This window comes from Terrapene carolina, unplaced genomic scaffold, assembly GCF_002925995.2.
Source record: "Terrapene carolina triunguis isolate 2854851 unplaced genomic scaffold, T_m_triunguis-2.0 Scaffold69, whole genome shotgun sequence".
In the NCBI taxonomy this organism is placed as follows: domain Eukaryota; kingdom Metazoa; phylum Chordata; order Testudines; family Emydidae; genus Terrapene; species Terrapene triunguis.
Window position 1 is genome coordinate 27131166 of NW_020664420.1, and position 27126 is coordinate 27158291.

Genomic DNA, 27126 nt, shown 5'->3' on the forward strand with positions numbered 1-27126 from the left:
ATACAGTTCCCTGTGCAGCGCAAGACAATAGAATTTTGGGTTTACATTCCAGAGCAGGTGTACACTTGTGTGCTAGGCAGTTCCCTACCTGAGTCTTTCCATGCAGAGCTGATCTCAGTGTCTGTGTCTTTCTGCAGCTGGGTGTCCCCCTACCGTGTGTACTGGAGGAGGCCTGAGGGCCTGGCTCAGCAGGTCAGTGTAAGGGAGCCCAGACTGGTGGAACAGGCGGGCTCAGTGGTACCCCTGTACATTAGGTGGCACCCCGGAGTGGGGGATAACCTGTCACAGTCACTACTTAACTTATTGAACAAATCTAATTTGCCAAGTGTAACTTACAGAGTCTCTGTGCAATGATATATAAGTTCTACCAGCTTGGATTAAATTGAAACTGGTAACCAACAGGTGAAAGGATTCCTATTTTGTTACCAGTCTTCTGTGATAGATTTTTACTTTTCATGGAAGGGTAGAAAGGTGTAAATGTCTCACGTGTATTTAATATTATATTGTAGGTATGCGATTGCCTTGGCTTTGAGGGAGAAACAGCGTGTGATATTTACCAGTCCCATTAAAGCTCTGAGTAACCAGAAGTATCGTGAGATGTATGAAGAATTTCAGGATGTTGGTTTGATGACTGGGGATGTCACCATTAATCCTACAGCTTCTTGTCTTGTAATGACAACAGAGGTATGTTTAAGTAGGTAGTACTTAGTCCTTTTGCTTTTCCTTTTTGTCTCTGTTGGAGTATTTTTGACCCATGCTGTTGAGAATGGCTGAAACAGAAAGATTTCCAACAAAGATTATACTGGGTGAATTACCTTTAAAAATAACACAACATTTTAAGTTCCCTCTGCCCTCACAACTTCCCCTGCCTTCAATTTAGTCTCTGATTCGGGTGGGAGGGAATTAACTACTTTGAAATGACTGCTGTATGTTCACATTTTTGAGATGTGTCCCAGGCACTGTGGTGCCTCAGGAACCTTCTGGAAAGCAGTGCCTGTTAGGGCTGCATGTTTTCCCTTTCTAAGTACTGAATTTTCGGAACCAGATTGTAAAAGGGTGACATGGCCTCAAACATTGCAGTTTCTTCCTTTTTCTCAGCTAGCTGCAGGTGAATGGTAATGCTTCCATATTTACTGTTCTGTTGTAGTTTAGCTAGTTAGTAAATATTAGGTAGTGTGCCCCATTGCACATTACGGTTTTATTCTAACTGTATGATCCTTCGACCTTTTTCTCATGGCCAATCAAGTCACTAAGGATTTACTGCAGTAGTATGTCTCATGCTTCCCTGTAGTTCCAGAAGTGGATTCATGTACCTGTTGTTTCCTCTGCCTGGGGAAGTCTAGATTGCTGCTCATTGTGTAAGTGCTTCACATCTCAAGCTTGCACCAGTAGGCAGCAGAGCTTCCATGTCTTCCTCAGCAATTAAGGTGTTGCTCATTTCTCAACAACTCTATCAGGAGGCAATGGCTTTGTGGGGCTGGTGCCTGACTTACTCAGGTTTGAGATGATGTGCATGGTCCTTGACTTAGACCATGGTAGATCTGACTCAAGAAATGGAGCTGTCTGTCTTCAAACTTTGTTGGGTAACAGACAGCGATGTGAAATGCTTCAGCTCTGGGTAAGGGGTTGCAATTTTTTTCAAGGGGGGCGGGGGTCGGGTCACACTTTTTTTTTTTTTTTTTTTTTTTTAAGTTCAGAGAGGGTCACCCGCCCAAAAAGGTTGAGAAACACTGGTCTAGACTGTGTTGATGAATGGATCTTTCAGGGAAGCTTCTGTTTCTCTTAGTGGTGTCATCAGACCAGCTCTTTCAGGAATATCTGAACATCTCAGTTGACCTTGCTGTTTGTTCACGGGAGGCTGACTAATTTTATTGTAGTCCAAAAAGCCCTCTGCTCTGAAATGGCTTTCTCTGTGAGCAGCCAATCTATATCCGTATGCTACATCCATATAATCTTTTTTAGGTTATTTATTATTTGTGGCCTCTGATCCTCTCTTGTTTTTCTATGAAGGTGCAATTGCGTACACTCTCACCATATCTGTCAGTAAACAGTTCTATTGTTTTCAGTCAAGTCACAAGACTCCTGAAATGTCAATCTTCCCATTAGTCAGAAAAGCCATTGCAAAATGGTACTTCAACCTGGTGCTGATAGGGTTGATGAACTCTTTTTGAGACCTTTGGAGAGTCCACCTGTTATTAAAGACAGTATTTTTAATCGGTTACATCTGCAAGAAGAGTGAGTGTTGCATACTCAGCTGATTTCTTGTCACCATATTTCACAGGGATAAAATGGTCCAAGCTTGTAGAAAAAATGGTGTCTTGAATTCCACCTGACTCAGATTATTGCTCTCCTGATGGTCTTTCCAAAATTTCATTATTACCTGGGGAAAATTATCCTATATGTTGAGGACTTTAAGTTTTTATTTGGGTAGGACTGAGGCACTTAAAGTTAGCAAGATTTTTTTATAGCTTTTGGGAATCAGTTTTTAAAAGGAATGCTACTTCCATTCATCCCCTGCATCAGTAGATTAGATTGAGTACTTTGACATATTACGTTAGCTTGGGTGTCAGTTCCTCAGGATCTTATGACTCACCCCACTGTGGCTAAGGCAGCATTGATAGCAAGTCTTTGTCGTGTTTCCATCTTAGAAGTTGGTGGAACACAGACCTGCAGTTCGCTGTACACATTTACTCACCACTGCTCTCTCAGCTTGGCATCTAGGTCAGATGCTTATTCTGGAACCAATTCTGCAATCTTTGTTTAGTTAGAACTTCTCAGCCTACCTTTCTGGAGGGGGCTGTACTGCTCAATAGATTCCCACAAGTGGGAATAAGCAGAAGTCACTTTAAAGAAGTAAATAGTTTTTAGGAGAAAAACTTGAGTGGGAAGAACTCTTAGGCTTTAAAGGATTTCCCCTTAACATAATAATTACCTGTGTGGCATCTTTTGGGTGAATGAAGGTTTAAAAGAACATTAAGCTGAACTGGTCCTGAAATTTAGTGGTAACATGCTATCAAATGGAGAATTAGAGTAATGGCAATAAATTCAGCCCCTTATTCCTTCACTATATCTCAGGGGGAACAGGTTCAAATCATGTTGTTGAGTTTGATGATTAGAGTTTATTGTGAGGAGTATCTTATAATTATTTCTAGGAGAAGCTTGCTACAGATTTGATATTCTTCTTAATAGCCTAACTCTAAATGTATAGTTTTTTTAATTACAAATTAAGATTTCATATTGCCATATGAATATGAGCCAAACATCTCTGTGAAACTTTCTTAAGGAGATCCTTGAAAAGAGTACATTCAGTAGTAATAATTGTTACTTAAGTGCTAGATTCATCATTTGCACCCTTTTATTTTCTTCAGATTTTGAGAAGTATGCTCTACAGAGGTTCTGAAGTTATGCGAGAAGTTGCCTGGGTTATATTTGATGAAATCCATTATATGAGAGACTCAGGTATGGTGTATTTACAGTTTTGCTATGAAGTAAATAGTATATTCTTTTTCCCATCTGTGGCATGGCCTGCTCGCTCCTGCCTCTGCTCAAGTCCACAAAAAGCTCAGAGACCTTTTTGTTGGTAAAACACCCTATATGGTGTTCCCACCATCTTGTATGCTGGACAGCCTTACACCTACAGTCCTGGGGAGTCATCAGTGAAGAGCAGAGTGAGGGAAGGTCTACACTCCAGCCAGGATCGAGGCTCTGAGATCGATCCACCGACGGTCTGTTTAGCGGGTCTAGTAAAGACCCGCCAAATCGACTGCAGATCACTCTCCAGCTGACCCCTGTACTCTGCACCCAACGAGAAGGGTAAGGTAAGTCGACAGGAGATTTTCTCCCGTCGACCCCCTGCGGTGTAGACCCTGCGGTAACTCGGCCTAAGGTACATCGACTCCAGCTACGTTATTCACGTAGCTGTAGTTGCATAGCGTAGGTCGATTTACCGCGGTAATGTAGACATAGCCTCAGTATGTGTCTGTCTGTCTGCTTCCCCTCAGCCTACTTCTTTGCTGTGCCTTTTGTATCATCTGCCTAATGGCCTAATTAGCCTCTTAGTGCTCCTCAGCCCATCAATTAGGCACAGCTTTTCTTAGTGAGGTCTGCTCTGGAATAATTAATTAGAGCAGCAGTGACCAGAGTGCTTGTGCCTGGAACTCAATAGGTGGGGAGGGGGGTTGTGCAGCCTTCATATAATTTGTCATGTGCATCTTCTGTTTTCAGAACGTGGTGTGGTTTGGGAGGAGACCATTATTTTGCTACCTGACAATGTTCACTATGTGTTTCTTTCTGCCACTATTCCGAATGCCCGCCAGTTTGCTGAATGGATTTGCCATCTTCATAAACAGGTCTGGAGTCATTGTTGGGTGGGGTCTGATCCACAAGATCTCCATCTTAAAAAGTGGACGATCTGATAAGTGTATGGGAACTGAATTCTTAGATAGGTTGTGGTGCTTTTACAGTTTAAATTAAAGAGATGTTGTCAACTCAAAATTGGCACAAAATTTTGACTATGTAAAAACAAATCTGCTGTTTTGTAAAACAATATAAATGTTTATATATTTAAAATCCTAATGCAGGAGTTGCTTTAAACAAGTAAACATTCCCCTGAAGTGTTTGCATCCCAAACAATGCAGCACAGAGAACATGAACAAAAAGATTGTGTGTGGGGGTGTGTATGAGAGAAAATAGATTTTTTTTTTTTATCATTTGTCTAATGTAAAAAGCATAAATCGTGAAACATGAGTTGGATTTAAAAACGCTGAGTTTCAATAATCCAGTTATAGTAACCTAGGAAAGGAAATTGGTGTAAAATACAATTTTTAAGTTCACAGTGACTTTTTAATCTTTTATAAAAGGAATACTTTGTGTGCTTTTTGGGGAGAGGGGTACAATGCAAATTTCTTCGCAATGTGTGACAGTAAGTGGAAATGAAATTAGGAGTTTTTAATCTTTGTTTCGTTGTTTTGATTTTTATATTCTGGTAGGTCTCAGCATTTGTTAAGTCATAAGGTTTCTTTGTAACCGTTAAATTGGAGCGAGACTTATTTACTGCTGTATCCCTCCAATAATTGAGGCTTTTACACTGAGCTTGTAATTGTGTGTTCCTGAAAAGTATTTGTATTTTTTTTTTCCTTCCCCAAGAGACACTGTTAGTACTATATAAATCTTTTGGATAATATGTTTTAGGCCTAACTTTCCATCAGGGCTTGTCTACATGGCAAGTTACTATATGGCGAGCCAGGGTTTGAATCTTAATCCTGGGGGAATTCTTCACCCTGCAGAAAAATGGGGGAGCAAAGAAATCTCTGGGGAACATGCGCCCCTTCCGTAGCAGCTCGGGCATGTCTGCTTGGAGCAGCCAGCAACCGAGAGCAGATCACCGCGGGGGGGAGGCTAGGTGTGCATGTGTCCATGGAGAGAGGTTAAGAGGGTGGGCGCGTGCCTGCATGTGAATGAGTGAGACAGACTCACTCTGGGCTTGTCTACACTGGCAATTTACAGCGAGGCAACTTTCTCGCTTGGGGGGTGAAAAAAAACCCCCCTGAGCGTAGCAAGTTTCAGCGCTATAAAGCACTAGTGTAGACAGTGCACCAGTGCTGGGAGCTACACCCCTCATGGAGGTGTTTTTTGTTGTTTTGTTTAAGACCACACAAGCCACGTTAGAGCGCTGCCAGTGTAGACTAGCCCTTAGAATAATGTTGCTTGAAAGCATAGTTTACTATGTTTACTAAATTTACTCTGGGACTTTGACTGCACTGTAGCAGTGTCTGCATACAAGCTGGTGCACTGTACAGTCACACCCTAGCTTGCCACACAACTCTCAGTGCAGACAGTAATGTATGAGTGTCTAAAGCAAACGTGGTTTTGCATTCCTGATTGTGCTCTAATAAGGGAAGTGTGACTGATCACAATCTTTTATTGTTTTGGGATTTAAAATATTTTTGATTTTTCTCTGGAAAGTGCTGTCTCCAGACTGTGGTCAAGGGGGTATATTTATTGTTTGAATAAATACCATATTTATAGTAGCAAAGAAGTAAATTGTTTTGTTTCTCCCCTCTTAGCCTTGCCACGTGATTTACACAGATTATCGACCTACTCCTCTGCAACATTATATCTTCCCAGCAGGGGGGGATGGACTCCACCTTGTGGTTGATGAAAATGTAAGACATATTTAGTTTGTTTGAAAGATTATTGTCTGTGCTTTCAATAATTATGAGACTGTCCTTTTCAAAATTTGGCTTTGAATTTCCTCCCACCCATTAACTTGTGGCAAAAATTTTGACCACTGATTCAACCTATCCCTACCTGCTTGACAGACAAAATAGGTCTATGTGGGATAACTCCCTCCTTCATTTAAAAAAAGAAAAGAAAAACAAACTTCTGACCATGGTGCTCTGATTGCTGTTAAACATTACAGTGGTATAGAACACAGCAATTATTTTATTTAATGTCCCAAAATTCAGGTGGGTATGATGTGCCACATTGAGGTGCTCAAGAGTTTGAGTAAGAACTTTCCCCCTCATGAGGTGCTAACTTGATTATCTCCGCAGTGTTCTCTTATTTTGTCAACACTGTTTCTCCCCTGCATGTAAAAAAACAAAAACAAAAAAACCCTTGTGATCCAGAAATACAAAATCTTAAAATACACATCTCATGACTAGGACCCTACCAAATTAATGATCCATTTTGGTCAATTTCATGATCATAGGATTTTAAAAACTGTAAATGTCACAGTTTCAGAAATTTAAATTGTAAATTTCACAGTGTTGTAATTGTGGGGGTACCGAACCAAAGGGGACTATGGGGGGGGGGTGTCGCAAGGCTATTGCAGGGGGGTCGCGGTATTGCCACCCGTACTTCTGCATTGCTGCCTTCAGAGCTGTGTGGCCGGAGGACAGCTGCTGGCTGGGCACCCAGTTCTGAAGGTAGTGCTAGCTCCAGCAGCAGCGCAGAAGTAAGGGTGTAGCAATACCATACCATGCCACCCTCACTTCTGTGCTGCTGCTGTCAGCGGTGCTGCCTTCAGAGCTGGGCTCCCAGCCAGCAGCCACCGTTCTCTAACCACTCAGCTCTGTGAAATCTGGTCTTCTCTACAACAGCCAGATTTCAATGGGGGAGATGAGATTTCACGGTTGTGAATTCGGTAGGACCCTTCTCATAACAACTATTGTCACTGGGAGCAGTACTAGACTCAAATCAGGCTATTCATAATTCAAGGTCCAGCAGTTATGTCAGTATCATAATACAGAGCCAAATAAAGGCAGCATAGTATGCTGCTTCTTTGTTAATTTCTCTGTAAATTCATATTCTTGCATGCAAACGTGCTTCTACATTCCCCCAATAAAAGGGGTCGCAGGCTAATTTATGGTAGTACTTTATTTTTTTATAAATAATTTCAATTTTTTTTGCTTTGTATTCTGACTTAAAATGTCTTATTTCTGACCCATTATAAAGTTTTAATTGGGGAAGTGAAATTGCTTACAAAAGTCACATTAATTTCTAGGGTGATTTCAGAGAAGATAACTTTAACACAGCAATGCAAGTACTTAGAGATGCAGGTGACTTAGCAAAAGGAGACCAGAAGGGCAGGAAAGGAGGAACAAAAGGTGAGTTTGAAACCTTGTATTTTAAAATGGTTCTTATATAATACAAAGATGAATTAAGTTATTTAAAAACTGAAAACAAGAATGCTGTTAGTGCATGTGTCTAGATTAAGAGACTTTTCTGCTAATGTAACTTCTAAATTAATGTTTTGTCTTTGCAGGACCATCAAATGTATTTAAGATAGTGAAGATGATCATGGAAAGGAATTTCCAGCCTGTAATTATATTCAGTTTCAGTAAGAAAGATTGTGAAGCCTACGCACTTCAGATGACAAAATTAGACTTCAACACAGGTACAGATAAATAAGTTGTAGTGTGGTTTTATTTCTAAATGCAGGTTTGCATAAATTATGTGAGAGGCCTTTCTAGTCAGATCTCTACTTTATTTCAGACTTTTGTATCTAATGTGGAAAAAGTAGACCTACAATACATAGATATGGAAATGCAGAACTTTTCAGTTATATATAGTCTTAATAAATTAAGCTAATTGTAGTTGAAATTGCTGGCGCCACTAGAGAATCTAATGAGCGTACAATGTTGAGATGGCTTTTCATTCTGAACCTTAGATATGGCATGGGTACGTAAACACATGCTTGCCACACAGTAATTCTATAGTGCACTAACTGTCTGTGTAGACTCTGCTACTGTGTTCTGTGTTTCCTAGTGCACACTGATGTTCTATGGTTTGAATGAGCAGTACATCAATGTGACCTAGGGAATTTTTAGTGCCCATTAGAGCAAGGCCTACCCAGACAGTTAGTACATGGCACACCGGAGCGCTGAAGATTTACACCCCAGTTTGCCATGAAGTAAGTGTTTGTGTAGACATGCCCTTAGTTTTACCTGCAGTGCATCTTGGAACAGCAGTAATAGTACAGCTACTATCAGGAACAGTTGCACAAGTTGAGAAACGATTGTCCACATGCCAAGTTGTTCCCCCACCTCCCTTCCCGGTCTTTTGAGTTATGAGTTTGGCATCTGAGTAATTTCTCAGAAGCAGAAAAATGTTTTTCTTGCTCACGTAACATAACTAAACTGATCTTCCTCAGCTGCTCAGTTTCCCTCCCAAAAAAGCCCTCCAACATTTCATCTTAACTTGGGAAAAGAATAAGATTAATTTAAGACTTTTTGAGAATTTTAGGAGTAACTGTATAGAGGGAGCTGTAATAGAAGTCATCGTAGATTGTGAACTCTTCAGGGCAGGAACCTTGTCTACTCGTCAACAGAATGTCTTTGCACAATGCTGGCACAGTGTAATTAATTGTAGCATTCACTGTCATATGCAGCGGGATATTTGTTCTCATAATCCACACGTACAACCATCAGACTGTAATCATTGCAATTAAAAATTCTCCCCCCTACTTGTTTGTAAATAAAGCAAATGTTTTTTTAATTAGCTTAAGTGTACAGCTGCATAATTATACCCTTTATTTTGGTACCTCATACATGTGTTTCAATTGTACAAGGCAGGTAAATTTAGGAGGTCACTTTCTTTAACTAGCTGAGTATGTATGCTGACTTCCTAACTTACATTATAAAAAGTAATGCTGAAACCTTTAAAATAGTTCGCAGTTATATTTGACATGGTTTACAATACCACCATGTTTGTATTTGCAGGAAAAAATTTGCTTATGTGTAGATGTTTTCTTTTTTTAGATGAAGAAAAAAAGATGGTTGAAGAAGTATTTAATAATGCAATTGACTGTCTTTCTGATGAAGACAAGAAACTTCCTCAGGTGAGTGTGGAGGTTGCTTAAGAATAATTTCAGTTAACATATACTAAAATTCATACCTGATGTGATGCAGGTAAATATATGATGGATTGTTTATGAAAAGTGTTGTGAATAATGTCAGTAGCTTGTTTTGATTGAAAGTGACGGCTAAATTAAAACTTAAAGGGTATAGATACTTTACCACTGTTTTGAACCATAGCTCTACTCAATTTTCTCTACTCAACTTTGAATGACTTATTTTTTAATAAAGTGTACATCTCCAAATAGGTGTAAAACTTTTTTTAATTGAAAGTTGCTCAGATGTACTTGATATTGATTCTTTATCAAATTTTGCCTTGTCATTTTTTTGTGAAGTCGAGTTAACAGAGCAGCTGCGTACCAATTTATAGGAGAATGGTTGCATCTTTACAATGGAAAAAATATAAATATATAAAAAATTAGAGTTGCAGAATACTGAAAATGCAACAAATTTGTAACAGTTGCTAAAATTATGGTTAATATTTTTTATTTTGTTTTTGCTCTATATGCACAACTTTTTCTCGTCCTGTTATTTGATTAGCCTTTTGGAGAGTTTCGTTGTGATTCAATGTAGAAATTGCCACGGGCGTAGCAGCCCTTGTGCTTTTGGCCATACCTGTGTTAGGGAAAACATCTCACCAGTGCTACCGCCGGTTCAGCTTCATTGATGTCAGGAATTTCTCCTAAAAGTCCCTAGTATAGATTAGGCCGTTGAGGCAGAACAGGGAGCTTTTAAGTTCTGCCAGCATCACTTTATGGTGTCATTTCATGAGGCTCTGTTAAAAAATCTTTGTAGATAACCAGTAAGCATGCTCAGAAATTATTTTTCTATCACTTATACTTCTCTTCCTCAAAACCTAACCAAGATGCTACTCTCCATTAAGGACTACTAGCATGCAAAGTTACAGCTTTCAAAGTGGAGCCATTTTGGAGTTGTTTGCATGAGAACAGCTGACAGAAGAACGGGAAGATTGATTTTTTTTTTTCCCCCATTCCCTTTAACTTATATAATGACTTCATGCAGTTTACCCAGGTCTTAAAAAAGTACTTGTTCTCAGACAAGCCATGGAAAGTTCAGCCTTTGAGTTTTTGTAAATGTTCAGAGCAATTGAAAATCAGGATTCAGAATAAAAAAATTGAAACTATTTTGAAGCCTGGTGTGTTATATATCTATAGAGTATAGATATATACACACACAGATATAGATGTATAAGCTTGTAACAATGGAATCCTATTCATAGTATAAGGAATAGGTTGATATTTTGCCTGTTGTAGATAATTAAATCTAATTCTGAAAGAATACTTGGATCAGTTTTGACACTGAAACTGAACAAAAGAAGTTCTAATTAACAAAGCTAACCAAGTGAGTATATGTTTATTTAAAATAATTTTGGATTTTTAGATTTGATTAGAAGAATTTAAAGTGTTCAGAATTTGAACTATGTAGTGTTTGCAACCAGAACATTCTGCTTTCATAGAACAAGATAATTCAAGACTATAAATTTATGATCAAATTGCAGCCAAACAAAACCATTTTTTATGAAGATATTGGTTTACCAAAAATGCCCTATGTGGGTAAGAAAAACTCTTAAGCAAACTTACAAATTTAAATATTCTCATTTTTAAAATTACTTAGAACATGCTTAGCAGTAAGGAAATGCTGAGTTATGAATATTGAACAAAGCTATGAGAGTTTGGAATGTTGACAAACTAAGGGATATGATTGGCTGAAATTGATGCAATTATTTTTGTCTTCAAATTTGTTTCATTTGCAAGTCTGGAGATATATGTTCATCAAGTCAGCAGTTCCATTTACCTTCTCCTTTGGAAGCAATAGGTAAAGCGCTGCTTGGGCATAATAGCAAGGTCAGGCTTGCTTCACTGGGTACTATTCATGGCTTTGGGAATATCTGTTTCCACTGACAGGGGGAGGAAATAATCAAAACATCCCGTATGTTCTCATTCTACTTTCATAGATAAATGCTTCACTTTCCAGGGAGTGCTCAAGGGTCACAAGAAAGTAGAGCCTTCTGTTTCTTTCCAGTGTCACTTCTTATATGGTCTTTCACAGTGCATTTAGAGAATTTTCCTGTTTAACTTTGAATGCTTGAATAGAACTCTAGACGCTACTACAGCTTGTGGATCGGAGATTCCTCTTATATGTGATCTGAGGTGCTAGCCCAAGTAGCCAGAACAGACCTCTGTCTTTGATCACTTTTTATTGGGGGTGAATCTTAAATAAGTCAAAGGTCTGTTTATCTGTTTGCGCTTATATTGTCGGATAACATGAAAACTATAAGAGCAAGCTGTTAAATGTTTTACACGTAATTGTTATCTTTTTGTTTAAAAGTATATCTAAATAGACATATTCACTTACCCTCTGTATTCACAGGTTGAGCATGTGCTTCCTCTTTTGAAGCGAGGAATTGGCATTCATCATGGTGGTTTGCTTCCTATTTTAAAGGAAACAATTGAAATTCTTTTTTCTGAAGGATTGATAAAGGTATATAGTTCATACCTCTGTATTTAGGTGCAAGTCTGTGTATTTTTCATAATAATTATTTTAGCTTTGACTCTCTTGAAAATGTACAGTAGTACATTGTGAGGCAGTAGAACCTCAAAAATATGAACACCAGAGTTCTGGACTTATCAGTCTAACCAACACCCTGTGAAACCGGAAGTCCTCAATCAGGCAGCAGCGCAAACCAAAAAAAAAAAAAAAAGCAAATACTGTACTGCGTCGGAGCTTCAGTGACTGGGGAATTGGAGCTGCCACCACTGGGGCTCAGGGCTTCAGCCTCACGGCTCAGTTTCCAGCTTCAGCGGGGCGAGAGGGAGGTGTGCTGGGGATCGGGGCTTCAGCTCCACTCCTGGTTTCAGCCAGGGGTAGGGATCGGGGCTTCAGCCCCGCCACTCCATTCCCATCTTCAGCGGGGGTAAGAGGGGATGGGTTGGGAATCTGAGCTCTCTGATCCCAGTTTCAGCCAGGGGGGAGGAACGACTGGGGATTGGGGCTTTAGTTACAAAGGGCGCGCTGGTTTCAGCCCCAGAGAAGAGAAGGGCTTGTGAAGCTTACTATCTAGAGGCCTGTGTCTTCGACCACCCGTACAATAGTTCTGGAAAGCTTGAGTTTTTCTACTAATTTGGATTAACTAACACAATTGGCATTTAGTTTCTTCCTCTGAGGCACCACTTTATTTTTAATTATTCATGACTAGAGACTCATTTTCCAGAAAGAACAAACATATCAGGCTTCAAACTCTGTGCCTTTTTTCCACTTTAGAAACACTTTTTCCAAGCACCAGCTATTCCTTAAGGGAGCTGGGCATGGCGATGGAGGAGGGAGGTCTCTTTAATGAAAAGTCAATGTATTTACCAGTCTTTTGTTGCTTTAGGTATCTTTTTATTTGGGTGCTTTATAGTTCCAATTGTAACAGTTCAATATTTTTTTTAAAAAATGCAAAAAATAAATTACATGTTAAATATTAGAATTGCAGTAAATTATAGAGTTTCATCTATATAAATTTTTCCCATTTCCTATCCTTTTCATCTGCAACTTGAAGTGATAGCAATTCAGGGAATCTAGCTTCAGAAGAAGAACTTTTTAAATTCTCTATTGTGAGCCTCCATCATCTGCTATACTTTCACAAACTTCAAACACAGAAAATTGCTGTGTAGACAAAACCCCAGACTGAATGCAGCCAGTTGCCAAACCCTCCATTCTGTTATAAACTGAGTAATGGTATGTCTAGACTAGAGTTCTTGCTTCTCTTGTAATTTGAATTGATTGATTGCCAATTAACTCAGATTACCTAAAGGAGAGAAGGTGGATGAAGAAATATCTTTTATTGGACCAACCTCTGTTGGTGGAAGGAACAAGCTTTCAAGCATCACAGAACTCTTTTTCAGTTCTGGAGACGGAAAATAGAGTGTTGAAGCTAAATATAAGATGGGATAGATTGTTCTTAAAGGAAAACTGCATAACATCTTCAAAAGACAAGATGGGAACTTAAATTCATAACTCTGCTGGACACTAAAAAACATGGACTTAACAGAGACACTGGTTTTATGGCCCGTTACAACAACTTGTAACACACCTTTCTTCCTACTAACTCTCCATTGTCCTACAACTCCAGAAGTATTAATTGTCCACTTCATTTTAAGTGGTCTCCTACAACATGTTTGAATATCTTATGCTTAACAATCTGTCCCACCTTGTATTTAGCTTACACACTCTAGTTTCCTTCTCCAGACTTGAAAAAGAGCTCTGTGAAGCTTGAAAGCTGGACCCTTCCACCAACCGAAGTTGGTCCAATAAAAGAAATTTCTTCACCCACCTTATTTCTCTCATAACCTGGGACCAACACATCTACAACAACATTGCAAACAAATTATTTAACACCTTTGTAGATGCTAATCTATATACTCCACACATATCCTAGGTTTATCCTAGGCAGAGTTCAGCTTTCAGTATTGAGATTTAGTTTAAATAAAAGCATTAAAAATTAACAGTAAGTGCTTTCAAGAAATGAAATCAGTTGCTGTTACTGTGGGGTGGGGAGTTGAAAGATTCCCAGCAGGACACACAACTGTATACCCACGTATTGTAATTTGTTGTTTTTATGAGAACACTATCTTGAGAGCTGGTACGAGATACTCCTTGTAATTCACTAACACTCTTTATTTTTCATTACTAAAATACCATTGCTGACGTTGTAGGAGGGGGCAAATAGTGTTTTAAAACGTAAATAATTTTTTCATATAATTTTCTTGATCTGCAATAATTTTGGCTAACTGTCTTTGATGTGATAAAGTTCTAAAGATAACAAAAAGTATATTTTTATGAGAAAGGTGGAAACAATAATTGTCAGTGCTCTATTCTTTATAGTCGAATGTTTTTCCCTTTTCCCCCCACAATCTGTCTTATGAGCTCCTTCCCTGTATATTTAAATTCTCAGCTTGATCAGGAGATGAAATATAAAGAGACCTTTCTGATGCATTAATCTAAACAAAAAACCATGTCATGTGAGCTCAGGTGACAAAATGATCCCAGAATCTGGGCCAAAACTATAAGGCTCACTATCAAAATAGTTTAGAATGACCACTAACTTCACTGTATTCAGTATTTAATACAAAACTCACCACTTAGACTTTTGCTTTCTGTCCATTTTTCACATGCCCACATGAACATATAACTATAAACTAGCTAATATGTTTCTTCTGTTGGGGGAAATGGTGGGGAGAGATTGTTCTTGTTCCAGTTTTTAGTATTTGGGATGTACCCATGTTGGTGGGGAGGAGGGGGAAGTATTATAAGTACCTAGATATTGGCAACATTTTATCTACTGTAATGCACAGTATAGGTAAATAAGTGTTTGCAGTTTCAGGCATGTATTGTACATTTTAAATCTGATTTAAAATGTGGAAAAGTCTTAGGTAGCTGCTTCTAATCATTTAAATGTTATAAAGTTATAAATTCTTATTTTGTTGTCTAATATTGTTGTCTGTTTATTTAGGCCTTATTTGCAACTGAGACCTTTGCTATGGGAATTAATATGCCAGCCAGGACAGTGCTGTTCACAAGTGCCCGCAAATTTGATGGGAAAGATTTCAGATGGGTAAGTGCAATTCAATATGCAGGGATGAATAATTGTGAGTTTAGTTGTTTAAATTCATATAGAAGATAGTTCTGAGAAATGAATTTATTTTAGAGACACTTTATCCACTGCAGTAAAAATATTTACTTCAATGCTCTTACTTTGTTCATAATCATTGTAATTTTTAAATGTGCAATTCATATTAAAATGTTCAAATCTATAACTGCCCTCTTTAAAATTCTAGGTTCATTATAGAGTATTCATAAAGACACATTTTATTTTAATAAAAATAGTAAAAGGGCACCCAAACACAGGCAAGATCTGTATGTCTAAAAAATTTGAAAGATTCTACACAACCTCTTCGCAGTTCTGAAACCATGTTTCCTGTCAGACTCTTTCCCAACTAACCATTGATTGTTCCCCATTCATGTAAAAAACCTGGGTAAGTAGTTTTCTAGTGCCTAATGCAAAACCAAATACTCACTAGGCACTAGGTGACACTCTCCACTACAATTTCTGAGTTGATTGAGATGGAAATACAGCACTTGCTGTTATCAGTAGACAGAGGTCACTGGAATTCGTACTTTTTCACTAACCTCTTCCTCCCCCAGCAGTCTCATGATACATTAGCTGCAGCCCCACCCCAAACAAACAAAAATCCAATGATGTCTAAGGACTTGCCTATGTGAGGACACTCAAGAAGGTTTTTCCAAATTAACTAAAGGTGTTAATTAAAAGTTGATTAGATAAACTGTATTAAACCAAATTAAGGCCACTTTAATTCTGAATGAGAGCATCCACACAAGAGGTTTAATACAGTTTATCTAATCCACTTTTAGTTCACACCTTTACTTAATTTGGAAAATTTACCTGAGTTTCTCAGTATAGACGAGCCCTTAGTGCTTCAGGGCTTGTCTACATGGCCCCGCAGTGTGGACTGCAGGAAGGGTCAATTGCAGTATGCACTAAAATGTTGAGCTGCATTTATAGCGTGCCACTTTACTGCACACTGCAGCTCACATCCTCCTACCTTCTCCCCTGGGAGTCCACACTGCTGGGCTGTGTAGACAAACCCTTAGTCATGGACTTGTGGCTTTGTGAATAGTATGGTTACTTTAACTCCATGAAAAGGTCACATCTGTTATACCGGCCTTTGGTGGGTTTTTTTTTTGCAGTTCTCAGTCACTGTAACATGCAACTGGATCAATGTGCTGCTGTTGCTTAAGTTACAGCAAAAGTTAGAGGTTTTTTTTTTTGGTTATAATTCTAGATCTCCTCAGGTGAATATATTCAGATGTCTGGTCGTGCAGGACGTCGAGGTATGGATGACAGAGGAATAGTAATTCTTATGGTAGATGAGAAGATGAGCCCAACAATTGGCAAACAGCTTCTTAAGGTATGCTGAGACTATGATTATTTAAATACAAGGAATGTGAAAGGTGAATGGAATTAAATCTGATGCATTTGAAAAGTTTCCTTGCATGAAATTCTCACTTTAACTCTTCAAATGCACTGGTGGCACAAAGGAACCCTGGAGCACCTAATCCCAGATAGCTAATACAAGACGTGATTGGTTTATGAGGGAAGCGTTTTGTGAGACTGCACTTGGGAGTATGACAGGAATAAGTTCAATATTGCAGAAGTCACATTTGATGAAACATGATTCATTTTAATATTTACTTCCCGGGGGGATTCTGCGCTAAAAAATAAAAAATTCTGCAAATTTTATTTGTCAAAATAATGCAGTATACTCACACCAGTTTCAGTTGTTTTGGTAAGTTATTTAAACTACAATACAGAAAAAAGTCACAACTATTCAGCATTTCCTAAACACATGAAAGTTAAGTTACAAATACTTGGTAACTAATACCCTGCATTCCGGTTATAATCCTGGATTTTCATTTAAATTACATTACAGAACACCAAACAGGGAAAAAAAAAAAAAAGGTAGAATGTCATTTTAAATTGCTCAGTCTTTCACACATGAAACTCATACAGTTTTGCTAATCATTGTCCTGGACTTAGCTGGTACTTTGGGAAATGCTTGGTTCTGATTGTCCTGACATGTTATTGACTGCTTGGTGAATGTTTTATTTGCCCTCAAAAGTCGTCTTTTTTAAAAAAAAAAAAAAAAAAAAAAAAAAAAAAAAGGTAAATAAAAATCTAATCCCATTGTGCCACTTTGGCACAAGAAAAACATGAGCGCATATACTCCTGTGGGAATTGACTGAGAATGGAACAGTTAACTAACAATATAATCATTAACAATATTACTATGCAGACAGGTTGTTACATTTTTGCCTCAGAGAATGAGATCAATTAACCATCAACAGCAACACAAAATGTTAATTTTTTTTTTTAACACAAAAGCTATTTTCTTTAACTTAAAAACAAACAATTTTCAGTAACATGATACAAATATTTAATTAAGTGTTTTTTTCAATTCTCAAGAAGTTACATTTTTACTAGGCAGGCAGGCTGCTATACTTCTGCCTTGGGGACATAGCCTTCCTCCCGCATAACAAAAAGACCTACCCTCTTCCATGCCTCTCCAGCCGCAGTATCAAGAGAGAGGGACTGAGGGCTTGTCTACACTGGAAATTTAGAGCGCTGCAACTTTCTCACTCGGGTGTGAAAAAACATACCCGAGCATAGCAAGTTTCAGCACTGTAAAGCGCCAGTGTAGACAGTGCCTCAGCGCTGGGAGCTATGCTCCACATGGAGGTGGTTTTTGGTTTGTTTTTTTTTTAGCGTGCTGGGAGAGCTCTCTCCCAGCGTTGTGCCGCGAGCACACAAGCCATGTTGAAGTGCTGCCACAGCAGCGCTTTAGTGTTGCCAGTGTAGACTAGCTCAGAGTCTCTCTCACTTGTTGGTCAGCCCCACGCCCTGATGGCGATCAATATCTCCCCCGCAGGCATGCACACAAGCTCCCTTTCCCTCACAGTGATTTGCATCTCTGAAGCTGCTCCAGGCACGCTGGAACAGATGTGCTACCAGGGAAGAGATGCGTGTCCCCCCCCGCAGATTTCTTTTGTGTTTTTCTGCACAGAGGGCACAGAAATATGTGGGCCATATGAATTCTGCACCCCTGCATGGGCACAGAATTCTGTCAGGAGTAAATATTGTGTAAAATATTTTTCTTGCTGTTTTTAAAAAACAAGCCATAAACTTTGAATGACTTTTTTTCAAAAACAATCCAAATCTTTGAGCATGTTCTTATGATAAACATTTGTGAGGTTTATTTCTTAAACTCAGTAGCAGGAGAATGAGTCAGTTGTAATATAGTTAATGTTGTTTATCCAGAGCATGTTTGACCAGTGGATAGTTGATCAATTTGACAACAAACACGTATTAATAAAACTAAACGTGCACAGTGCAGTTGGAGAACTTCTAAGTAGTATAAATTAAATAATCATGTATTTCTATATTGCGTCTCATCCCAAAAAATTCCAGAATGTTTTATAAACTCAAACTGTTATACCAGCTGCATAGAAATTGCTTCATCCACCATAGAAATACAGCCATTACTGGGGTGAACTACAGCAATTATTTAGTAGAGAACTGCATCATTAATTTAAGTAGGAACTGAAGAATGTTTCTTCTAGATTAAATGGCAGTTGAAGGCAGGATGGAATTACAATAGCTGGAATTTAGCTAAGGCACCGGTATTACCAAGTATTCTCACAAAGAGCATTGTGGTATTTAATGAACTGTTTTTTGTCTCATGAAAGTTGAAAATCCTAGCATGATTGTAGGAGGAAAATGACTAATTTTATTATAAAAAGAATGTGTTTATGTAAGTATACTACAAAGACTCAAACTTGAGTGGATCAGTGTTTAGCATCTACTTACTTATTCGTGGGAAAAATTACATGGATTGAAAAATTGAAAGAAAACATTCTTATTTATTTTAAAATCTAGCCAGATAAAATATTCAGTATTTTGCTTTCTTTGTTGTTTGTGTATGGAATGTTCAGAGCTGTAATGCCAAGCTGTAGGCGGTATACCATTGGCTGCATCTGGCTCCTTGGCAGAATCTTCAGTTATTCAATTGGCAGCTCAGGGCTTGTTCATCCTGCAGGCAGCCGAGAAATCTGTCTAGTCTTCTTCTGTTTAATTTAATTTTAATTCACATATTATTATTCTAGCAAAATGCCCAGGACAGAAGCCTTGCACAATCACACATTTTTCTCTATCCCTCTACCCACCACACACACAGTTCTCTTATGGTATCTCTGTGCACTTTAATTAAAGGGGCCCAATTCATTCTTCCTACATAACCTGAGGCAATGTTTACAACCACTTTATGGATCACTACAAACGATATAGATCACCGATTTGAGAAGAAACAATTATAAAAAAAAAAAGTTTTAAGTCTATATATAGAGAAGCATGAGAACATAAGCACTTTATTTTCTGAGTTGATCATTGGCTTTAAATTAAAAAATTGACAGTGATTCGTTTAGACGGGAGTTGATGGGGGTATATGAAATGAGTGGTACAGAAAAGGTAATTGAGATACTCCTATTTATTCTTTTCAATAATGGAAGGAACAAACAGACGTTCAATTGAATTGAATGGCAGCACATTTAAAACTGATAAAAGGAAATACTTTTTCTTTACATAAAGCATATCTGCAGAACAGATTGATACAAAATGTCATTGGGGCCAAGAGGTTACTAAGGGAGGAAGTGTTATTTTTAATAAAATGGTGTGGATACTGAGATTATCTGTAGTTACATTAGCTAAGAAAAAATATGTCTGTATGCCCCTGAACCATGAAGGTTCAAACAAACTAGGGTTAGGAAAAATTCTTCCCTTATGGCTAGGTTATTCCTTAATTTCTCCCTATGGGTTTTCTTGTTCCTTCCTCTGAAGAATCTGGTATGAGTCACTGTCAGAGATACAAAACTGACTAGCTGGACCACTGGTCTGATCCCATATGGCACTTCTTATGTTCATAAACACATTTCCTCACATATATGATTTTAAATTGGTCTAAATCATAAACAACAAAACTTGTAAATGTGCTCTCACGAATTAGAGCAGGATATGGATTCTGGTTTTTAATTTGATAACCCTACTGGGCAAGTATGATTAACTATCCAGGGTACTAAGTAAATCCAAAAAACTCCTAAGTGATGATTGGTTGTTATCTTGGTTACTTCCTTCTTAAAATATCTCATCTGGGTATTAAAATAATTTGGTTTTATTGTTACATCTCTGCAGTAATTGTAGCAACATAAAGGGAAAACTCCAAAAATAAATGGGTTTCCCAATTTTGGGGCTTGGGGGTTCATGTAATTATACTAGGGTTTCTCCTGTTCTTTGCTTCCAGTATAGTATTTCCCAATATCTGTTCTATCTAATGGCTCAGGAATTTATACTGCAGTCTTTGCTATCTGGTAAGGATTAAAACCTGGGATTATAGCTCCAGTACAAATTCTTTTGAAAACACAAAACAGATGGTTTAGTCTGAAGTGGGGAGTTAGTGCGCCTCCTTACTGCACACGGCTGCTACTGAAGATGAGGATAATGTTGTTCTCCTTTCCATTCCCTTAATCAGTGATAGTGGGGTATAGCCAATTCTCGGATGGTGTGTGGTAATTGTTTAACAGCATACAGCAATACTATGTGGCAGTGTAGTCCAGGAAGGGAAAGATGTTATTTGTTTGGAATGTGTTGTGAATTTTCTGAGGCAAAATGTAATTACCTGAATTGGACTTTGGATAGAACATTATGGCTGACATCTTTACTCTTATGAAAATGTTGTGGAGTCTTCAATGTCCTTGGTTTTCCATCCCATCTAAAACAGTACACTTCTATTTTTTATTTTTTTTCTAATATTTTAAGGGTGTTTACAGAGGAATAGCATTTGTACTTCATTTCTCCTTACTCCTGATTTTGAGTGATAAATATGAATTTTCTGTGTTTGATCTCACTGCTTGTGATACAACCATATGCGAGACCAAGAGACTTCAAGTGAGGCATAAGCTGCCAGAGCAGAACCATTCCAGCAGCACACTGTCCATTTATAAACATCTGCTGAGCACACCAACTTAATTGCAGCCTTGAAGTCTGGTTTGACATGAAGCTCATTCAGCTATAAACCACTTTTGATGGCACGATTTGTAAAATGTACCATACCCTAATTTGCTGGAGGACTTGACCTGCCAGCCAGAGGCTGACATGAATTACATGGTGGCAGGGCCACTGGGGTAGTTAAGGGGTAACATCTCCACTGCTTTGGGTGTTGCTCAAAGAGTTGCCCAAGCCAGAGTGACAAGGACACAATTCTTGGTAAAATAACAAATGTTTACTTACTCTTCAAAAATTTTAATTTATAATTTTTCTTGTATTTTTATTGTGATGAAATACTACTGAGCTAATTTGCAGTACTGTTTTGAACTTATGTCCATTATGCTCATTAGATAGGGGGGATGTTATAGGCCCCAATTCAGGAAGCTGCATAAGCACATTTAAGTATCTGAGTAGTCCCACTAATTTAAGTGGCACTGCTCAATTGCCTAAAGTAGATAGGCACATGTTTAAGTACCTTTCTAAATCAAGGCCTTAATTTTAAAGTTACCATATTTACTTGTTTTTACTGCCAAAGCTACAACAAATTTGAGTTTGAAATTCTGTTGCTAGGGTCTTTTGTTTTGCTCGTTGTTTGTCACAAAATAAGCTTTTTGTTTTGTTTTTTTAAACAATTTTTAAACACAATAAGAGGGGAATTATTGCCTCATAGTTTTTTGTTAAATGGCGTTCTTGTCTGTGAAGAAAGTCAGTTAAATGATAGATTTTAGTTCTCAGGGTTATCTTTAATTGAAGTTCAATTTTTTTTTTTTTTTTTTTTTTTTTAAGACAAAGCAAGACAAATATGCAGTGGGGAATAGGAAGACAACCAAAAGCTAGTGATGCAGCTTCTGTGTCTGGTGCTTGCATTCAAGTTGCTAGAAGACAGCAAATAGCACATTAGGTGGAATTTGGATGGTTAACTGTTATGTTGCTGCTCTAATTAAACCTGTTATTCTGAGCTATGTGCCTCAGAAGAACTAAATGGCCAAAATGTTGGCAAACCTGTCCAATCAAAATTAGTTTCTGATGGGGGGTGTGCATGTGTATATATAAAAAAGAGAGAGAGACTTCTGTTCATTTTAAGAAGGTTCTAGTCTGTTGATCATAACTTAACCTCAATCACTGGGGTTTTGTTTTATTCTAATGAACTCCGTTTTCACATTTTTTTTAACTCCTGTTTGGTGGATTTTGATATGTTTATACGTTAAACTTACTTTTTTGCCATGTTTTACTCACAGGGGACAATTTGAAGGTTAAATATAAGAGGTTTAACATCTTCCATAGGAATGTACAAATTGATTTACCAGACTGGACCATTTGTCCTTCTAGTCTAGTATCCTGACTGTGGCTAGTACTGGGATGCTTCAGTAGGAGGAGTAAGAAACCTTGAACTTGCCCATATGGAAATTCTTTTATTACTCTCACCCCCCCTTAGAGGTTTGCTTTAGGATTTTTTGTTGTGTTCTTTGGGGACGGGGGTGGGAGGGAAGGGATTGTAATCCTTGCTAATGCAATTCAGGGTGTCCCTGTTATCTGTATATATGAACAATTATTTTTGAATTCTCCTAAGATCTTGTTCTTAGTGTCATGACAGAATATAACTGATGTGTAGGAAAACTGCCTGCTGGATTTCATGACTCACTTTATTTTTGGGATTTCTATCTTTTTGTGAATTCTTTATGGTTAGTGGTTTTAGTTCATGGTTTTTATAGGGGTCATTCACCATTTTTCATAAGATAAAAGTACTTTGCTCCTCCATCGTGTACAAATTAGTAACCCAGAATGATGACTTTACACACAGTGAAACATACATCATACTTAGAACATAGGAATGACCACACTGGATCAAACTAATGGTCCATCTAGTCCAGTATCCTGTCTTCTGACAGTGGCCAGTGCCAGATGCTTCAAAGGGAATGAACAGAACAGGGTAATCATCAAGCGTTCCATCCCCTGTCATCCAGTCCCAGCATCTGGCAGTCAGAGGCTTAGGGACACCCAGAACATGGGGTTGCATACTTGTGTCCCCTCATGATGAAAATGATGAATAGTCTTAAACTTCCTGAAAGTGTTCTGTTTTATAGTGATGTTGTGCTCTTTACTTTTGGAAGCTCACTTATCTAGCTTATGTCTAGAAACTGGGAAGTCAAATAAAATCAACAGTGTGAAGTAGTGGCAGCCTAGCATGTTAATTAATGACTAAAACACATTTTGTTAAAAGAACAGGAGTACTTGTGGCACCTTAGAGACTAACAAATTTATTAGAGCATAAGCTTTCGTGGGCTACAACCCACTTCTTCGGATGCTGTAGAACACGAAAGCTTATGCTCTAATAAATTTGTTAGTCTCTAAGGTGCCACAAGTACTCCTGTTCTTTTTGCGGATACAGACTAACACGGCTGCTACTCTGAAACCTGACATTCTGTTAAGTATTTGGCACATCTTTGTGCTTGTAAGTTTATTTATTTAGGGCTTGTCTACACTGGCACTTCACAGCATTGCAACTTTCTCGCTCGGAGGTGTGAAAAAACACCTCCCTGAGCGCTGCAAGTTTCATTCCTGTAAAGCCACGCTCCCAGTGCTGGTAGCACTTTAACATGGCTAGTGAAGACATGCCCTTAGTCAAAAAATCAGACCTACTTCATTTTGTGTTTTTGAATAGCTCTTAATATGCATGTAAGCTGGTTCCAGATAATGTCTTACGTTCCCCATGAAAGCATTGTAAAAGATTGATGCTAGGGATAATTTGCAGGGAAGCTGCCTGCTGAGTTCTTACTCTTCTGTCACATGGTTAAAGGGGGGAATTTTGGTGACTTGCTTCTGTTTTGCCCTTTTCCTCACTTTCAGATACACATGAGAGAGAAAACTAGTCCAGTAACTATGAGCCTTGGAGATCTGGCAGAGCTGCAAATAAAGGCTTGATCAATATTTAGTACTGTAATGCAAGAACAACAGTTCTCACGTTGTGGGTCAGGCAAGGCTCCAGTTTTTAAAACAAACAAAAGCTCTAGCACTGAAAATAAGGGATCACCCCAAGAGATGAAAAACTGGGAGTCCTCTCCCATTTCAATCTAGATGGTGAGAACTCCCTAGCCCTGAAAGGTTGTAGTTTTATTTAACTTGGCTTTCGGTTTACATCTGTTTGCCAGTAAAAACACAACCCAGTTAATTATATTTTATTAACAATAAATGCTTAACATCCTATTTAGTGCTCAGATCAGGGGTGGCCAACCTGAGCCTGAGAAGGAGCTAGAATTTACCAATGTACATTGCCAAAGAGCCACAATAATATGTCAGCAGCCCCCCTTCAGCTCCCCCCACCCGCTCCCAACGCCTCCTACCCACCAGCAGCCCCGCCGATCAGTGCCTCCCCTACCTTTCCCTTACCTCCTGATCAGCTGTTTTGTAGCGTGCAGGAGGCTCGGGGGGGGGGAAGCGAGGGCACGTCAGGCTCAGGGGAGGGGACGGGAAGGGGTGGAATGGGGGCAGGGCCTGTGGCAGAGCCAGGAGTTGAGCAGTGAGCATCCCCTGGCACATTGAAAAGTTGGCGCCTGTAGCTCCAGCCCCAGAGTCGGTGCCTATACAAGGAGACGCATATTAATTTCTGAAGAGCCGCATGTGGCTCTGGAGCCACAGGTTGGCCACCCCTGGCTCAGATGGACACCAGTTCAAAACCCTAAGATGCATAGTAGCAGTACAACCGATAATTTTTGACTGCTTTGTTCCTGTAGAAGATCTTGTATGCTGCTATGTTCTGGGCTTTTAGCATTCTTTATCAGGAAAACATGAACATAATGACTTTAACTGATATTAGGTGTTACTGACATTGGCAACTGCTTTTGTCTTAAGAATTTTTAAGTCAGTTCAAGTAGGTCGTTAATTTCTGAGAAGCTATTCTCAGACTTGCAAGTGTGTTTTTGGAAGACTATATTTTCCTAAAGGTGTTCAGTGTCCAGTGTTAGTTGGCTCTTAGGCTCACCTGATTGCATCTGTTTGTGCTTGGCTGCTGCAGGTGTTGGGTGATCAGTCTTTTAGCAAGGATGCAGCTGAGCTAGCATTTTAACAGGTGATGCCCACCAGTTGTAGGTGAGTTGATGCCCTGTGGTGACCTTTAACACTGGTAAATCAAGAACAAGTGATGTACACTGTAGTATGTTAACCTTTTATTGTAACTTTGCCTTCATAGAACGTTAAGGAAAAAAGACAAAACCTAAAAAAGTAAATCAAGATTACCAGTCTGCTTCAATTTGCTGGCCATGTGGTTCAAAAATTTGGCTCTCTGTTCTGGAAATACTGTTTTTCTCAGAATTGCTATATTGTCTGTTGATCTTACTATTCTGTCTTTGTGGTTACTTTACATGTTTTTGTATCTATCATTTATAAATATTGAGTAATATATTTAATTTTTTTAAGCTGCATTCACCAATGGAAAAGAATTTGGCATTGGACAAACTTTCATATTTGCTCATTCTCAAGTGTGTGTTTTTGTGTGTTTAAAAATGGGCAGCAAAGCTGTGTTAGCAAGATTAGGTAGGCCTGAAATTTAATCCACATGTTTGGGTGCAAAAAACTATTCTAAATAAATTTAAAAGTTCCACAAAACAAATTTGTGCCCCAGCCAATCGCTCAAGAGATGTCTACAACTATCAACTAGGGTAAAACTAATTAATTCAGTTTTCCAATAAATTATTATAAATGGTACTGTAAAATGTATTTTTTTTTAAAATTAAGAAATACTTTGTGCTCTTTTAAAACAATTTTTATTAAAATTTCAGGATGAAAAATATTAAATTTGCTACAGTTACATGTTCAGGTTTAAGAAGTGGCAGCTTTAGTTAGAAACTTAAAGCTCTATCATCACTTAGAACAAGGCTAAATCTTACAATATAGAGAAACCAAAGATTTTTAAAATTTGGAGATAGATACATTTGTCAGAGAGGAGAAAAGAAATTGCTTACCCCAGAATATATACATTTGTGAGAGAGGAGAAAAGAAATTTCTTAACTCAGAATATGATTCATTCTTTCTGTTCATGCATAAACAATGTATGAATTAAATGCCATGGCCTTATTTAAAGATCTTAACACTAGTCATTAATCATAAAGATCAAAATATTGCCGTTTCAGATTTTAGTTGAAAAGGTGTAGATCAAATTCCACTCTGCTTTATATTTCTGTACAAAGATCTTTAATAAAGCCTTTCAAGTAAATATGCAGATGTGCTAGGTATATATTGGTATGTTCTAACCCTTATACTAATACTGTATTGTGGTAGCAAACAATCTTGGTTTGTTTTCCTGCCTTTTTTTAAAGGAAGAGTTTATTTGACAGTGCTGAGATTATTCCTTTTAGATGGCGCGTGTTCACCAAGTTAGGACAAGTTACATTTTACACAGTGTAAGACAAAGGCTGTACTCTATATTAAGGGAAGTTTTTTTTGAGCAGGGCAGTAAATCCAGCAGTGCTGTTGGTTGACTTGTGTCTTGTAATCTGTAGATTTATTCTGGCTATAGTTGCCCATCTGATAATTCCCCTAAGGTGGGTGAGCCAACAAGCGTAGATAATAGCAGAGCCAGCCTCTACCCCACGGGTCGGCAACCTTTCAGAAGTGGTGTGCCGAGTCTTCATTTATTCACTCTAATTTAAGGTTTCGCCTGCCAGTAATACATTTTAACGTTTTTAGAAGGTCTTTTTCTATAAGTCTGTAACATATAACTAAACTATTGTTGTATGTAAAGTAAATAAGGTTTTTTAAATATTTAAGAAGCTTCATTTAAAATGAAATTAAAATGCAGAGCTCCCCGGACTGGTGGCCAGGACCCGGGCAGTGTGAGTGCCACTGAAAATCAGCTCACGTGCCACCTTCGGCACATGTGCCATAGGTTGCCTACCCCTGGTATAAAGGCAAATGTAGTGGTCTACTAGTTTTTGTCTTCATTTCCTTTTCCTTTCATAAATAAATTCATTTAAAAGCATTGCTTTCTGTTTTTAGCCATTGAATATTTTTCATCAAATCAGATGACCTCATATTTCACTTTCACAAAGTGTGTGTGTGTGTGTGTGTGTGTGTGTGTGTGTGTGTGTGTGTGTG

At 38.3% G+C, this 27126-nt stretch overlaps 1 protein-coding gene across 1 annotated transcript in view; it reads left to right on the forward strand.

Annotated features, from left to right (window-relative positions):
- The window catches only part of MTREX (Mtr4 exosome RNA helicase), an 83520-nt gene that overhangs the window by 15128 nt on the left and 41266 nt on the right, over window positions 1-27126 (forward strand). Inside the window, exons 6-15 of the mRNA XM_026649091.2 lie at window positions 510-684; window positions 3369-3459; window positions 4225-4349; window positions 6066-6164; window positions 7508-7610; window positions 7769-7900; window positions 9264-9343; window positions 11751-11861; window positions 14875-14976; window positions 16226-16351. Coding sequence (XP_026504876.1) covers window positions 510-684; window positions 3369-3459; window positions 4225-4349; window positions 6066-6164; window positions 7508-7610; window positions 7769-7900; window positions 9264-9343; window positions 11751-11861; window positions 14875-14976; window positions 16226-16351 — 1144 coding nt within the window. The remainder of the gene's footprint in view (window positions 1-509; window positions 685-3368; window positions 3460-4224; window positions 4350-6065; window positions 6165-7507; window positions 7611-7768; window positions 7901-9263; window positions 9344-11750; window positions 11862-14874; window positions 14977-16225; window positions 16352-27126) is intronic.